At 34.7% G+C, this 17567-nt stretch overlaps 1 protein-coding gene across 1 annotated transcript in view; it reads right to left on the bottom strand.

The window, feature by feature from the left end:
* The window catches only part of ADGB (androglobin), a 138216-nt gene that overhangs the window by 84104 nt on the left and 36545 nt on the right, over window positions 1–17567 (bottom strand). The window contains exons 8-13 of the mRNA XM_075707698.1: window positions 17114–17325; window positions 15311–15439; window positions 9274–9368; window positions 6576–6750; window positions 5693–5783; window positions 2801–2945 (exon numbers count right to left, since the gene is read on the bottom strand). Of these exons, the coding sequence (XP_075563813.1) occupies window positions 2801–2945; window positions 5693–5783; window positions 6576–6750; window positions 9274–9368; window positions 15311–15439; window positions 17114–17325 (847 nt within the window). The remainder of the gene's footprint in view (window positions 1–2800; window positions 2946–5692; window positions 5784–6575; window positions 6751–9273; window positions 9369–15310; window positions 15440–17113; window positions 17326–17567) is intronic.

The following is a 17567-nucleotide window of genomic DNA, read 5'->3' as shown; positions in this document are numbered from 1 at the left end:
CAGCTCCTAAAAGTTTTATCTTTCATTTATCACTAGTCTCTGTTTCTGTGACAACAGACCTTAGGAACAGTGAATCAGATATTCAGTGATGTAACTTCATACAGTTTACATTGGAGTGAATTGAAATATGCCAATTTAAACTTGCTGAGGATCTGGCACAGCAGCTGACTGAATTTCAGTCAGCTTAAAGCATAAAACTACTGCATCCCAAAGATTTACCAAATCTATATCAAAGGTTTTCAAGCAGACATCTCCTGAATAGTAATAGCACAAGTTAAAATGGAGACAAAGTTACTCACACTAAGTATACTACAATACAAAATTCTACAAATTAGCCATAACCTAGTGAATTGGGGATATCATAGTTTCTCTTTCACTGTTTGCTTTTTTAATCGCTAATTGATTTTAAAAAGAAAAAAAGAATAATAGATGTATATTGTTATTTCAAGTTTTAAAACTATGGAAAGAAACCTCTCCCATAATGAATCTCCCAGAAGTATCCACACAATTTTGTTGATTAAAAGATTTGATATGTGAAATAAAGAAGATTGTTCTGCAAGTTAAAAACATTATTTTCTTTTGCAATCCATACAAATGCAGTCCTACTTAGATACTACAGCTATTAATAGGCTTAGCATTTTTCAGCTGAGATTTAAATTGAGACAAAAGTAAGGTTCAAGCATAAGTCAATTAGCTGCTCATGACTTCTTACACTTCATGTCTGAATCAGATTGCCCTCAGACTAGGTCACACTCATGTCTTCTTCCAACCATTCTGGTTTTATCAATATCTCTCTCTCTGGTGTTTTCTTACTTGCCCTTGTCTCTCCTTGACTGCATGTCCTACTGCGACAGACCACCTTTCTGCAGTCACATTGTTCTTAGACACTTGGACTAGGGGAGAAAATCAAAGTGACATTCCAAACTACTTTTATGCTTCCAGCACATAAACGTCCATTAATTTGTAATTAACTAAATCTATATTCGTACAGCTAGAGAGACTGAAGTCATGCAACCAATAATTATTACATATTGTAAGATGCTACTTACAGCTCCTTTTTACCCTGCTGTTTTTGTAATGATTTTCTTAAGTTGCAGTTACTAAAAAGACTTTACAAAGGTCATGAAGTACTAAACTATTGTTTATAAAATGTACACAAAATACAGAATAGCTAAATATATATTCTATTGCAAAGAATTCTCCTTCATTACAGAGTTACCTTATTTTAAACTAGTAAATACCCAATAACTATATCCACACATGTACCTTTTCTATACACACAATAGATATAGAACAGTTTCAAACAACTGAATTGCAGATCTGAAATACAAAAATGGCATTACAGTATACTCTGAAGAAGAAACATATAAATAGGCCCTCCAAAAATTACAGATAAAATTATTTCCCTTTTATTTCAAAACTTACGTAACTAAATTATGTTTTCTTTGTTCATCAAGATACCTAATACTATCCTCAACAGTATGTCTTTGGTCTTCAAATGCATTTTGTAACCCTACAGGCAGTCACTATACATCAACCAAATACCACAAATGTTATCCTCAAGTATATTTATCAGTTTGTGCCAGAAAAGAACAGTAGAACTTTTAAAATAATTGGGTCATCCTTACTACAGGATTGTGTGGATAAGGGCTTTGTTCCTGTCTTTCCTTCATGCAGCACTATGGATGAATACATTTTATTTTTAAATTATTTTCTGTATTGTAATTATATTGAACGTAACATATACGGAAGAAGTACTCATTCTTTACTTGGAATAGAAAATAAATGTAGAGGGGAGAACCATAGTAAACATTTACAAGTTGAGACTATATCCTCCCCTAAGTATAATTGGTTTATTGAGTTGGATCCAGATTTTGAGTATAGCTTCATTGAAAGCATTTGTATATTGCCTAGACTGCTTCATCCCTCAATTTTCTTAAGTCCAAAACAGAAATGCTATCAGATGCTCTTATGAGCAGTGTTTGCTGCAATAAGGATGAAATTGAAGATATATTGGCACTGCCAAGTTGGGTTCTTTTGTAGGTGTTGAGCAAACAAAATAACTTCAGTGGAGCTCTGTTTGTTTGTTTGAATATTTAAGTCTGTATTTCTCTATGTTGCAAATTATTTCCCTATATAAAACATTTTGCTCAGGAAGCTTGAGCATCTAATTCATGGCTGAGGATTTCCTCAGAAGGCAAAGTTTCTGAAATTTAAGAGTAGGGAAACTCAGCATTGTGAAGCCTTAACTCTTTCTAGATCTAGCCTGAAGTATTTCAACTAAGAACCAAATGAGGATGCCATTTTTAAGGCATGAGTTTATAAAGTTTACCTTTTTCAAGTAGCCATGTGCCTAGGTACCTGCTTCACTGTAGATGAAATACACTAACCATAACATGAAGTAAACATTTATTTATAAAGACCCTTGACTATCTTCTTAACACTCTGCCATCAAAATGATTTTAAAGAGCAAAACCAAAATATTTTATAGTGTTAGCAACAGGACTTTTAGAATCTGAGGAATAAATCATAAAAAAAATAAGGTTAAACAGAAAAGCATTAGGTAAGATTTCCCACCCAATACACATCAATAAAAAGTGCACTATAAATAGTGCACTATAAATAGCACACTATAAAGTGCAAAGAGCGGGGAAACTACTTAAATACAAGAGGAAAGAAAAGTTAACTGAAAAGTCTTTAAAAACCTATGTTTAGGTATTAACTATTTTCTATTTTGCCTTTCACTATCCTTTGGAATATAAAACTAGGTCAAGTTAAAAAAAATAAGGAAAATTATTACCTGAGAATAATCTTCTGCATTTGAGTGTCTCCCACTTTGATTCATATCCTCATTACTGTCACTTACATTTTCATCCATTTCAGTAACAGAAGGGAGACAGGATATGGAATTAAATCCTTTTTTGATGGTAGACCGTGGAAAGTGGCTAAATAATAAAAGAAAACTCAAAACACTTTAATCCATATATTTACGTTCAAATGACAGTCTTTATAACTACTATTCTTAACAGAATTTTGTCAAAATAATTTGTCCCTCCTTTATTTTGACAGCTTAATAGGGCAGTACTAAATCTATATATACATCCATGCCTTATCATTACTGGCTTGGCACTACACACATACCTATGCTCAAACGTTGTGAACTGTTGCCCTCTTAACTAACCCTCAAAAAACCAAAACCCAAGTCAGCTGACGAAAACTAGATGATAATGCCAGAAGTGAATAAATTCCTATGGCCCATAGACAAGAAAAACATTTATAATGTGCACTACTAAAATAGAGGCAGGGCAGAAAAAGTGTTTTGTGTCAGAATAGTTTTTTGTCTTTTCCCTCAAAATGGGTCTCCATAGCTACCAGACAGCTAAAACACACGATAACCAAGGAAACCTGTGCAAGGCCTATTCTGGCTATAGTAAAAGAAAGCTCTGTTGCTGACTTCAGTAGAGGCAGAAGTAAAAACTGAGGGAACTATAAATAACTCTTTGCTTGTTAAGCGAACTAGGAGAACAAGATGAAAACAATGTTGCACACATGGCAATTAGACATAAATACCTAATTGTGTTATTGCAGCAATAAAGAACACAGGAAAGTGTAAGCATGTGTTAGCTAAACCCCTTCTTAAGGATTGAGATAATGAAATAACAAGATCTTTAGCAGTAACACAGTCACAATTATCTTCCCTTTGAATGTTTCAAAAGATTTTATTAGACTAAAAGCAAGAGATTAAAAACAGTTTCATTCCCAATTGTGTAACCAAGTCCCTTATCTTATCTTGGCATCTATATCACTTTAATTAAATGCTAATACTTGCTATATATTTTTGGTTACTACCTGTTAATTAAATCACAAGAGATTAAATTAGCTGATTGTCATGGAAACTTAGCCCATTAAATAAACTGTGCTTGACAAAATGGTGTAAGTTGATTATGAGGCAATCTATTAAATATGAAAAAACAATATAAAATATGTTAACTTGCAAATACTGCAACATCTTAATTATTACTCTCTCATTCTTTTAATAATCTAGTAATGGATATTGGTTAGAACTTTTTTATGTATTTCTACTCCTACTATTTGAAAACAAACAATAAGTAATCTAATGCATTTTTAACCAGTAAAATGGAACTGTATCAGCAAAACAATGATATTCCCAGAACTTTCCAAGGTCATTTCTTCCATGGACAAATGCTACTGTTCAAAGAAAAAAAAATCTAACTGGTTTATTATCAACCTATCCAATCATTATGATCAAAATGCAGAACCTGTAAAGTACCCAATTTATTCAGTTTAATCAGAGATGTACTTAACAAAAGGTGTACACACCTTAAAAAAAATACACACACCTCCAACAATTTACAAATTGTTGTTGGACTCAGGAAAAGAAATATCTTCCAAAATAACATAAACCTTTTTGTGCTCACTTGGTATGTGATACATTCAATGCTTCCTCTGTCAGGAGATTAATAATTCTAGCAGTTGTCTACCAAATGTCCATATCACAAGCTGAAGCCTGACAGTAATGTATTACACAGTGGGTCACAGGAAAAAACCCAAGGCCCTTATACACTTAATGGTAATCCTTCTTTTCTTGTCAGTGAGCAAATATTATGCTGAATATTGAATATTGACTAGAAGTGGTGTATACATCAATTTCTGAAACTTCTTCTCTAAGGCACCCTGTTTAAAGACCCTGGTTTTCAAGGGGTTATAGGACTTCCAAACAGTCTTTTACACCAGGCATTTATACAAAGTTGTGTTTTGCACGTGAGCTGCTTCACCTGCACTTTCAGTCTTCTTGTAAAAACTACAGTGAACAGAGAACAGCCTGTTTTATTCCCAAACATTAACACTAATTGTTCCATGCCACGTATGTGACACCCATGAAAGTACTGACTGGCCTGTCAATGACTTCCTTGTTACATGCAAGAATTGAAAAAGACCAGTAATTTGAAGAAAAATTTGAAAGCTATCAAAGAATATTCCTATTTCTGGTGGAAGTGATCTATTGAATATTCTATGTCTCTGGGCCCACTGAGTAGAGAAACTGGCAAAGTGTTTATGCCTGACAGACCTCCCTGCCCTTCAATGTCGGATGCCCTGAGAAGTGGGCATCCACCCAGGGGAGTGTCCACACAGGGTGTGACAAGTAGGGACCCACCCCTCAGGTGTGTGCATGCCCACCTCCTGGTAGACTTTTTCACCAGGTGTAGATTAGCAGATTGTAGGGAGCAGCATATAAAGCTTAAAGCATCTCCAATAGGAGGTGTCTGCAAGTAGAAGGACCTACACTCCCTAAAGAGAAGGTGTGCTTGTAACCCAGAATACCAGGAGGATGCGTATAATTGCATGTGTATGTCACCGTGTGCGTGATTAGAAATTCTTGGGATTAGTTACAGAAAGGTGTTTGTAGGTGTTTATTAACATTTTGTATGTGTACAGCTATAGTGGTTTATCTGTTATATTGCTGATATTGATCCTAAATGTACAATTCACTGATTGCCAATTAATTATGTGACATCAATAAAACAACAGAGTGGTCTGATCCTGATATGCTTTAAACAACATGAACTGAGCAGTTTTTCCCTGTGACACAAGTAAACATAAGCTGTTGCACTTTCACAGTGAAATGGACTAACAATAGGATGTTAAGGCTGAAACTACATTGAATACTTACATGTCTGTGGGTATTTTGATAAGATTCAATTTGTAATTCAAAAATAGGCTAGCAATCTCAACATGTTCTTCAGGTTTCTTTACCACAGGCTCTGGAAAAAACCAGCTTGTTAAGTACATATTCATAAGAAATATTTAATACTATCATTTTGACAAATAATTTCCATAGGGGATTCATCACCCCTAAATAATTCTATTTTCCAAGTATCAGTGCATACACTTGAATAGACAAGAACAACCATGGGTGGCTTTAGGTGACATGTCATGAAAAAATAAGTGCTTAACACTGATCCTCAGCCTGCAAGGTATTAAAAGTGTGCTTAACCTGTATGTAAGGTTATTGAAGGTAGATCAGAACAAATATGGCAGCACATTCTGCCTTTGCTAATTTCCTCTGTTTCTGATCCCAGTGTATTTTGATAGCATGCCTGTAATGCTTTCATATTCAAGCTATCTCATATCATGCATTTAACTCCATTATGCAGTACAGACAAACCCTAGAACAAGTTTACCCCTAAAACTATGAGTTGTTGCAGAGGGACTAAGTCACATACTTTAAAGGTTTAAAAGGTGTTCAGAAGCTTTCATGGCTCTGCATCAGAGAGCTTCTGCATTGCTTTGATAATACTCCCTCTTCATTTTCTAGAGTAGAGTGCTTTTTTAGAGATAAATTAAGACACTTCTCAAAGCATTTAAGAAATAATAGGGCTAAGGGAAAGTAATGCAAAATTGGGAGGGAAAAAAAAAAAGAAGAGAGAAAGAGTAATCCCTAGGGAAGTTCTATTGAAATTAAGCTAACAGATGATAAGTATGGCTCTGAAAATGTTTATAATAATAATTAAAATGTAATTACAAATTTATTTTGGAGGTTTGAGTAGACAAACCTTGAGGTTCAGATGTCACAACAGTTTTCTTTTTCTGACGGATAAGCTTCCAACGAGGAACTGGTGGTGGTTGTGGTAGTGCTACTAGAGGACAGGACCTAGTTCTGGTAATCAGGACAGGATGGCTATATGTGTGGGAAAGCCCATATTGCCTCAGCTTCTCTGAAGAATCAGCCTATGAAACATGGAAAGATAATCTGAACGCAGTCAGCTCTCATTTCTCATCACATCTCTCTCTCAAAAAAAGAACAGTATGCACACAAAAGCATCTAACAGCTTGGATAACAAATGAAATGAAAATCATTCACCTGATAAGGCTATCCAAAACCATTCTGATTTGATATTTAGCAGAAAAAGTATAACTGAATACTTAGAAGTGTTTACGTCTATTTTACTTTTCATAATAGATTCATCACTTCTTTCAACTTACTTACATAACCATATTCTTTTCGGTGCTACACAAAACATATAAGTGAAGCAGAATGAAGATGTAAGAAAACAACAGTGACAACATTTTGTTTTAAATAAATGTATTTAAAAATACATTTCTGAGGAAAAAAGTTCTTACTTCATACTGAATTTATAAAGTGGCAGAATTCTAAAAGCAACTGGTCTTTTAGATAACTTGTGAAATCTCCATAATGTGATATCACTTTGAACCAATACATCATTAAAGTTAAGCTTTTTATCTGCTGGTTAATTTAGAAAACACATTAAAGGCACAACAGTTGACCCATACACCAAAGCCCTCAGCAATAGACTTAAGAGCAATTTTAGATATGGACATTGAGTGGTGCTCTTCCCATTAAAATAATAATGATCCAGTACTTAACATTTTTCGCTACTGAAAGTTTTGTTACAAGATTTGTACATCCTTTTTATTTTAAAAATACACCTTCTTTTGCTTGCTAAATAAATCACCCCTAATTTATTTCTTTAACATGTTCATCAGGAAGTCACTGATTGCTCCTGCTCATTGTCAAATGTTCCTGAGGTTCTATAATTACAAACTGCAGAGAAAAATGTAGTTGTGGTTATTTAAAGGGAGAGGATGGAATTAAACACATTAAGGTACCCAAGCAATATATCAGCCTCATTTATCTCTGAATTTATAAAGATATATTACAGGAGTGGTGACTGGGTACACACATATTCAAATAACTTAAAAATGCAAGTTAAAATGCCCAAGATAATAAAAAATTTTGAAGATGGCCAGTTAGGTGCCATAAAGGAGAACTTGTCAGCTGCTGAGTAGGAAACACACTTGAATGACTCAACGATTGATTTTTTCCATTGTATTTGAGCAAACTTAAGACAATTAAATTCAAGCCACATAAGTCCAAGGACATACACACTAGAAAGCACAGCTAAAAGGGATAGTGCAAAAATTCTGGAGGGAAATTCTGGCACAACTGCCAATGTTGTGTTAATGACAAAATTTCCACCAAATTTAGGGAGCAACTCTTACCCCAAACAATGAATCCACTCTTCCAAACTTCAATTATTTCTATTGGTGTAGTACTTCTCAGCACCCAAAGAAAGCTTGAAAATGGGTTTTTAACTGAGGCCCACAAGAAATCCACTATACTTCTATATTTAATTTCTGTCAACTTCCATTTTTATATCAGTCTTTACTAAAATACTGTTTCAGACATACAGATTCATCTGCCTCATCATATTTGGCCTGTCATGGCTCTTTTTCAGTAATCTTTGTACCCTAACAGACTGAAGCCAAGTTTGAGACTCAAGGAAAGATACAACCCTATGTCACCATTTCCAGTTTGCTTTTTGGTGACTAGTATTACTTATTATTAGCAAAAAGACAGTATTGTCTGAGGCCTTAAATTAATATAAATTAAAATAAAATCACAGATAACAAGCTACTCTTCAAAACAGCATAAAATACACAGCACAATTTTTAAAAAGCAAATAGTGCAAGAATTAAGAGCAGTAAAGCACAACACCTGCAAACCATTTCTAGAAATTTCTTTATTTTATGAAGCCTATCAGTTTTCTGAGAAGGCAGCTTAAATGTTAATGTTCTAATTATGATAAATATGATTTAAATGTACAAAAAAATTAAATCTAATTAATAATCAACTCAAGAAAGCCTGCTCTGGCATTATAAATAGCTTTCTGTAGAGTGTGAGTGACTGAGTGGAAATTTAAGCATTGTTTTTATCCCAGCTGCATGAAGTGCTACACTCTCTCCAGCTGCTTTTACCAGTTACAACACTAATGATAGAAATGGATATAAACATGCTATTTCTTATAGAACGACATATCGGAAAATGTGTATCAGAGAAGTCATTGATTGCAGTCTGAAAAAAATTGAAATTCATGTTTTTCAAGTAGCCCTTAAAATAATTAGTCCTTCCATTCAGAAGTATCTCATGATGATGCATTTTCTAGTCCACATCTAGCCTCCCCCAGGAGACTTCAGCTCCTGGGATCCAGAGGAAAGTGGAGTAAAACTGAAAAAATGAGCAGGGCTGTGGCAGGAAAATGCATGATCAGAATACCAGAGTACCAAAATATAAATGTAACTGATAGCCATTACCTGGTAACTGTTTCACTATACTAATTTTATTATTTTCACATTTACATTTACTATATTTACAATGCAGTTGCTACAAAATTAAACACCTGGATAACAAAATATGTAATGCTTTCCTGTCCTGAGAGCATAGAATCTTACCATCTGCCGTAATGAAAAAATATCCTCTTCAAACAAATGTAGTGGTATACAGCCAGCATACACGACCATTTCTGGCTGGGTTGGCACAGAAGAGTCTACAGAAAAAAACATTAACATGCTTTAGAACAGGGTAAATAGTAAATAAGTGTTGTTGCACCTCACCCTAAATTATTCTGCTTTCTCTGCCCTATTTTTATTATTCTTTTCTTTGTCTGACTTTTATTTCATTCAAAACAAGCGCTCACTGTAAAATACTCAGAAGAGAAGCCATGGACAGAAAACACACGTTGTTTTAATCCTTGCCTATTTAGACCATCGACAACTTGTGTATATTTTACTTCTTTTACACAAATGAATAACAGAAACTACAACTTAGAAATGCAATAGTCTCGCCATTGTTCTTTCATTTTTCTTCAAACTTTAAAAATACTAGTTACTAGCATGAAGAGCACAATAAACATCACCTGGGTAGATGAAGTAAAAACATACTGATTGGCCAGCACGAGCTAAAGGCTTCCCGCTAGTGAAAGCAAAATTTGATCTGTCAGCAAAAGGATCAAAAGCCACAGCTCTGGCCACTCGTGCCAATAGATACGAAGACTGAGACAAGTCGTTTGAGAAACAGAGCGCTTGTAAACCACGGTTACTGCTTTTACTTTTGTCAAGGAGATAGAAACATGGAGGTAACGATAGCTGCTTCAGAAAGTGTGAGGGGGTGATCCCATAGGCCTTATCCCACATCCCCTACGGAAGCTTGTTTTCCTGTAATTCTGCCATAGGCAAGGCATAAAAGCAGGGGCACATTCACTTTGTTACCCCTAGAAATCTGTTGCACTAGGCAACCATGCGATCGTCTCATACCTGTATCTGTGAAAGAAGACATTGTTAAGTCCTGAATGATGAAAAGCAACCAAGGCTGTCTGGCTGACAGCCAGTTCACTCATTCTGAAGGGAAATTAAGAGTCTAAAAAATATAATACTAGAAGTAAAGGTCTGTGGTTTGACCTAACAGTCAGCTCAAAAAGAAGGATACCTATTTCTCTCTATTTTTCCTTAGTCATCTAAGAAAGCATGTGAAGACAGGATTTCAGTACACAGGTTGTGACACGCATTTTTCATCAGAATATTTTGTCTTTGTTCCCTTCAGCTCCACCTCAAATATAGGATAATTGCTTCCTATGTTTAGTAAGAGTGCAACTGGAAGTTGCTCTAAGCATAGGTATTTTCTGTGAAATGGAATAAAACAATGCTGTCTGCATACAAAGAAAAGAGAGAGAGTAAAAGAAAAAGGAAATGAAAGGAAAAGGCAAGATAGGCAAGTGGCTGAAAAATACAATTTATCAGACTTAAAATCCATTTATTTAGAAAGTATGTAATGGTTTTTTTCTTAAAGCAGTAAGATATCTCTGCATCTTAAATATTCTTCCAGAAATTCAATTACTCAATTAAATATAAGCTGATAGTAAATCAGTTACTTTCCAGTGAATTCTTAATATTTCTCACTACATGCTTGTGATTCCTGTGTTAACCACAGCCCTTGTGTTAGCTGTGGGTTTCAACTTATTCAAAACCAAGGCTATAATCTAGGTTTGATCTCAGTCCCTACTGCCATATCTGGTTTGTTACAAATACAGCAGTAGTAGCTACAATGTACTACACATTACAGAAGACTACATGCCACAAGGCACACCAATCTCATTGCATGTGAGAAGTATTTCTCAAACAAAAGTATTTAATCAAATACCAAGTGGAATGTAAAGCTGTCATACTCAGTCCAGATGGGTTGTGAAATAAAATGTCTACAGGGCAGACAATAAACAGTAATGAACAAATTATTAGAGCATGCAAATGATTAACCAGGCACACCATATTCACTTTAATAATACTATTACAATAGTACAAAGATTTTGTACATTATGTCAGTACTTTTTAAAAATAATCAATTATTTGATCATTTTTCACTGTACAAAAAATGAGGAGGATGTATGCAAATTATTTGCCACCAAGTGCACTGTTGATTAGTGTGAATTCAGCATCTAGGGAAACTAGTTAAAACCAATAGCCTTGATAAAATTGTATTATTAGATGAAAAATGTTATAACATATGGTACAACAAAACAGTTAGATTCAGAAAAGTCTATTATTTATATCCGTCAGCATGGATTTAAGAATGCTGCGGTGCTTTGTTAAAGATTTCTGAATCCTTGTAGCTGTTTATGTTTCACATCTGTGGCTTCGCAAATTCATCTACAGAGAGTGAGTACTACACAATCTGAATAAATGTTTCAGTCCCTGGGAAAATGGAAAGTATCATTTGAACTGATCCATGTAATATATATATGTGTACATATATATACACACACACACAGAGAGTCACTGAAAAAGAAAGGCCAAGAATGAAAATTGTTGTTTTTAACAATTCTTAGCCATTTTTATTTTTTAAAAAATCACAGGTTTGGGAGACTTGCAAAAAATTTTCTCACTATATCTTAAGGTTTCTCTTAAACATTTATTTGTCAAACGAGCTGATGCTGAGTTTTAACTTTCCAAAACACTTGCGTTGGCTTTCAATATCCTTCTCATCAGGTGTGCAGCTCATATTTTAACCTCTGTTGTTGTGTTAGGCATGGATTAGCTTTGCCTATTGGAGGGTATTTTTTTAGTCTTCAGAAAAATGACCTATGTGCTTTTCAGAATTGACATAAATATTGCAGAATGATAATATGCATTTGAAAAAACAGAACAAAATATTAGGCTCCAGTCCTTACTTATAAATGAAAACTCCTTTGAGTAGGCAAAAGGAAAATGAAAGAACTTTACAGTTATGTGTTATGTATCTCATTGACTCTGATGGTTAACATTACAGATCTACTTGTATGACTTCAGAAATTTTTAAACATAATAATCTCCCAACACTTCTGTGACATAGAAAGTGACATAAAAATATTATCTCTAATTAAAAAAAATGGTATTAAGGCACAATGTGACTTGGCAAAAATAAGTGGTTGGTTTGTAGAACAAACTCCCAAATTCCTGGCTAATGTCCTCTCCAGTGGAATATTATTCCTTTTCCAGCGATTCAGAAATTATTAGGAAAATCACTAGTCTAAAAACATAAACTGAAAGTGGAATGGTGGCTCTTTATAGGAACAAGGGGCCTAAGTAGCTTATATCATATCATCATAAACGCTCTTTATGGAATGAATGGACTCCCTAGGTATGAAAGGAGAGATAGTTACCAGAAGAAAAGGCTGATGAGTGGAAAAGTACAGATTGTGTGCTAAAACAGGCCGATAGAAACAAATGAATTGTCTACAAAAGCTTCCCAAGGACTCACTGGCTGATAAGCCACAGGACCAAAGAGCTGGTTGCTCTCAGGAAGAGCCTTGGCTGATCAGGTGAAGGGCTTGTTATTCCGCTGGATCCATACAATAGGATGGATACAGAAACAGGTTCAACACTTCAAGGATCCTGCAACTCATACTGTATTTCGGGGGTTCAGCAGGCATTGGTCTGAGTGTGCAAGTGATTCAGAACCGTATTTACACATTTGTATTAGGTCTGGCTGGGATGGAGCTAACTTTCTTCAGAGCAGCTCGTATGGTGCTGTGGTTTAGATATGTGACCAAAACAGTGTTGATGACACACTAATGGGTCAGCTATTGCTGAGCAGAGCTCACAAAGCATCAAATTCTTCTGTTTCTCACTCTGCTGTCCCAGCGAGTAGGTTGGGGTTGGCCAAGAGGTTCAGTCCTTCTGATTCTCTCCCCTATCCCGTTGGTGAGGAGTGAGTGAGCAACTGGGGGAGGACCTTAGCTGCCAGACAGTATCAACCCACCACAACACTATAGCCCCCAAGAAATCAAAAGCCTGTTAAGAGAAGTTACAAAATATTTAGAAGTAACTGGTATGTCAGCTAAACAAGGTAATGAATATACAAGGTAATGAATACAATAGGTTTTGCTGTTTTAGAAGTAAAATATAAATGATATCAGGAGTAGTTAAATTAAAATATTTATAAAATTTAAATTTATAAGTATTTAAACATTTATCACAGAAAGAAGAACAATTCTCTTAAAGTCCTCACATACAGCAGGTAGAGTGAAAATTTGCAGCAGGGAAGTAAGCACTTTTATTGTGCTGGAAATTAAATACTTTTCAAGACACATTTAAAAAAAAAAAAAAAGCAAAACCAGAAAGCTGTTGCATTAAGTAAAGTCACTGTTACAAAATTCCCAAGAACAGTTCAGAAATTTTTTACAACTACTGCCTCTGGAGTCTGACTTTGGACTTAGCCCTAGTTTCAAATGTTACTTTATGCACAAAAATGGTTCTACTGTTCTGGGTCACTCTCTGCAGACCATCTGTCTCATAAGGTCTGAAAACTTTTTGTGTTGTGGCTACAATCTCACAACAAAAATGCATTTTAATTTGGTATTATTTAAAACTGCAGTTATCTTCTTTTTGTTTCTTTGCAGTCTAATAATCTTAAATTTGCTCCATACCTTACAGCCTCTGACTTTACAATCTCCACATTTACTTCTATTCAAATTCTCATCAAGTTTATTAGTGAGATATCTATATCTTGCTCTTTTTCAAAACTCTTTTCTGGTTCAGACCGAGGAGAAAAGAGTTCTCTGACCATCATATCTGAACCTTGAACTAAAAATCTTTCTAAATAACCTCTTCACAGGCCACTAAATATCTTTCAGAAAACAGCATAAACTGTGCTTTAAATGGTACAACATAGATCAAAATGTCATGAGGTTCTTCATATGGAAACACTGCCTGATGACTTTTAATGCTCTTTCACTCATTTCACACAATTTCTAGAATTTGTCACTTGGATCCTTCTGCTTCTGTTTCTTTTCTTTTCCCCACAATGTGCTTGAGTACTGGGCACATTCCTTGTATTCATGTGAAATGCCTCATTTCCTATTCCACAACTACTACCACTACAGCAAACTATGTTCCTGCAATACATTTTAAAATTCACTGCTATTTAACTCCTTTAGTAGTATCTAAGGTAGGAATTCAAATGAATATATTTGCTGATGACAAATAGCAATATTGGTTTGATAGAAATTAAAATTATTTAAACCACCGATTTTGATCAGGATTTAAATCAAGAAGCAGGAATCCTATTTACATAGTGAGTTTCATTCTTGTTATACATTTTTACTTTGTAGTTATTTTCCAAAATAAAGATGCTTTACCTATTCTTACCTGTTGATTTGCAACTAGGTAATATTCCAGTTCATAAATATGTTTCCTTCTGCTAGCCATACAGAAATGCTATATATACGCAAATATAAGCAACAACAAAAGCAAAACAGCTCCATGTACATTTATGAAGACTTTCTATACTTTATGATAGTAAGCATGACTTTTCTTATTGTCTGATTAGTTGAACAATTAGTAATTACTTGTGGTTTGTTTAAATAGTATTTTTTTTAAATAATTAAATTTAAATGCACAAAGCAAGAATTTACTTAATTTTTAAGCTATCATGAATGTATCAATAAAAAAAATAAATTCACCAAAATATATTTCCAGCATAAAGGAAACAAATTTATTAAACAATTAAATCATGGAGTGAATTCTAAAGAATATTTCTGGCCACCCTGCCCCCCTGCCCTTCAACAAAGAAGCATTCCTGCTTTTTCCAATCGCAACTTACTGAATAAAGTAGATATTGAACAAATAAGTCATTATAATACAGAAAGACATTTTACCACTAGAACAAATCTTGGTCCTACATGACTGGCCAGCAACTTCCAAATATTCTGTATAGCATTACTTTACATTTTGACATCAAACACAAATTACTGCAATACTGTTCTTAAAATAAGTTATAGGATTTTAATAAGTTATAATGACTTCAGTGTATAATGCAGCCTGTAAAGAATTGCAATTTTTTAACAAATTAGTCTATTTAATGTCCCCCTAGTTATGTTCAAAACCAAATAAAAGCAAAGCCCTCTGCTTTACATATATCTCCTGTTTGTATTTTTAGCTTCAAAAGAATAGAACTTACTTTCAGTTAAGGCCCGAACAGAATGTTGGGCTTCTGACAACATTTGCGAAGAATTAACTGCTAACTTTTTTTTTTCTTTTTCTCCTTCTCTGCTTTTCTTCTTTCCAATTTCTCTCTGCTCTGCTTTTTCTATTAAGCAAAATAAAGATTAAATATTTTTCTTTTTCAGACACAAACTTTCAATCATAAAGTCTCATACTGTGTAAATGCTTTAATGTCACTTTAGATAAATTAAAAAAAAAAAAATCAACCACAAACTGTTCCAGTCAGAAGAGTTGAGATACAATAAAGAACTAATGTCATTCAGTTTAAAAAAATAAAAATTAAAAAATAATTCTTAAGATGTAAGAATCTTCGGTCCCACCTTCCAGTTAGTGCACAACTCTCATGTCCCTGCTATAATGTTTGGAACTCCTGAAATCCTGGCACTGTGTCAAATATTTTCTTCATGTCCCTGCTCCCATGCATCAGTAACTTCCAAAATAATCTGACATAGATGATGCATAGGTTACCAATGGACATGGAAAAAGAAAGTCTTCCATAGTCAGAACCTTCTTTCAAGCCTTCTTTCAAGAACTTAGACTATAGGAAAATATGTTTCTAATAAAAAAACATGCCAAACATTAATAGAGCATCAGAACACAGCTTGTAGCCTCAGAGTTGGAGCTTACAGAGCTGTATTGTAATCTAATGCTTCCCTGATTCTTAGCTGTTTCAGTTACTAATAGAATTTGTAAGTCTTAGGCAGGATTAAATTTACAAAGTTTTCTGGGAATAAATTACAGCACCCTGTTGGATGAATTATAGTGCTGTTCCCAGTAGCTGCATCCCTGTGCATGTCCATTCCAAACTCTGAAATATGTACTACGCTGGTGAGTTTGTCCTGGTTTCAGCTGGGATAGAGTTGATTTTCTTCCTAGTAGCTGGCACAGTGCTGCGTTTTGGATTTAGCATGCAAATAATGCTGATAACACACTGATATTTTAGTTGTTGCTAAGTACTGCTTACACTAGTCAAAGACTTTTCAGCTTCTCATACCCTGCCAGCAAGAAGCTGGGAGGGGGCACAGCCAGGACAGGTGACCCAAACTGACCAAAGGGCTATTCCATACCATATGATGTCATGCTCAGTATAGAAACAGGGGGGAGTTGCTGGGGAGCAGCGATTGCTGCTTGGAGACTGGCTGGGCATCGGTTGGTGGGTGGTAAGCAATTGCATCGTGCATCACTTGCTTTGTATATTATTATTACTACTACTACTACTACTACTACTATTATTTTACTTTATTTCAATTATTAAACTGTTCTTATCTCAACCCATGAGTTTTCTCACTTTTCCAATTCTCTCCCTCATCCCACCAGGGCACAGGGAGTGAGTGAGCAGGTAGACATTAGAACATACTTGTCAGAACCCTTGGTACGTAATCACACTTTGTGACATCCGTTATGATATGTATAATTTATTGATGGTCAGAGTAGTGTTGCGTTTGGGGAAACCGTAACCTCTCTGATTGTTATCCCTCTGCAAGGAACCAGTCTTTAGAGAAATGGGTGTGACATAGAGCTGAACAAATCTTAGCCATAAAATGAAGCTATTTTCATAAAATAAGAGACTAGTACTGCTTCTAATGAGATCTATAGTTAAAACTTTTTTGAATTTACACCATCGCAACATGTTCAGTGAAACAAAAACAAACCCGGAGTTGCCTGTGGCATAATAAAGACATGTAAATTAGAAGCCTGAGGTTATTTTAACTTTATTTATTCTTGGCCTACAAAGATAACACTACCTAAAATTACAGACCTTTGCCAATTTTATCAGCTTTCTCTGCTTTCTCAGGTTTATCTGACTGCTTATTCACAGATGAAACTTCATTTTTTAACTTTGAGACTTTGGTCTCTTTAGGTTTTGTATCTGACTCAGGAATATCAAGTTCTGGAGTTTCCTTATTTGGCAACTTGAATTCTGGCACAATCTCTTTCAAAAAGCCCCAGACTTTGTCCAAGTATCCAGGCCTTTAAAAACAAACACATATATATGTCAATGATAATAATATTTGCAATAAGAAAAGAAAGTGTGATTTTTCATTTAGACAACGCTATACTACAACCGACAGTCCAACTCTTTAGAAAAATTACTGGGTTATTTTAGTAAATAAAACACACTTGCCTGATTTTGTGTATCAGCCAATTTGTTAAAGAGACAGATTATGGACAGATCCATAAAGAAAGAGATGGTGGTTAGAGAAGCATGTAAA

Source organism: Pelecanus crispus, chromosome 3 (assembly GCF_030463565.1).
Source record: "Pelecanus crispus isolate bPelCri1 chromosome 3, bPelCri1.pri, whole genome shotgun sequence".
NCBI lineage: Eukaryota > Metazoa > Chordata > Aves > Pelecaniformes > Pelecanidae > Pelecanus > Pelecanus crispus.
Note: the sequence above shows the minus strand (reverse complement) of the source record. Positions and strands in the feature narration are given on the sequence as shown.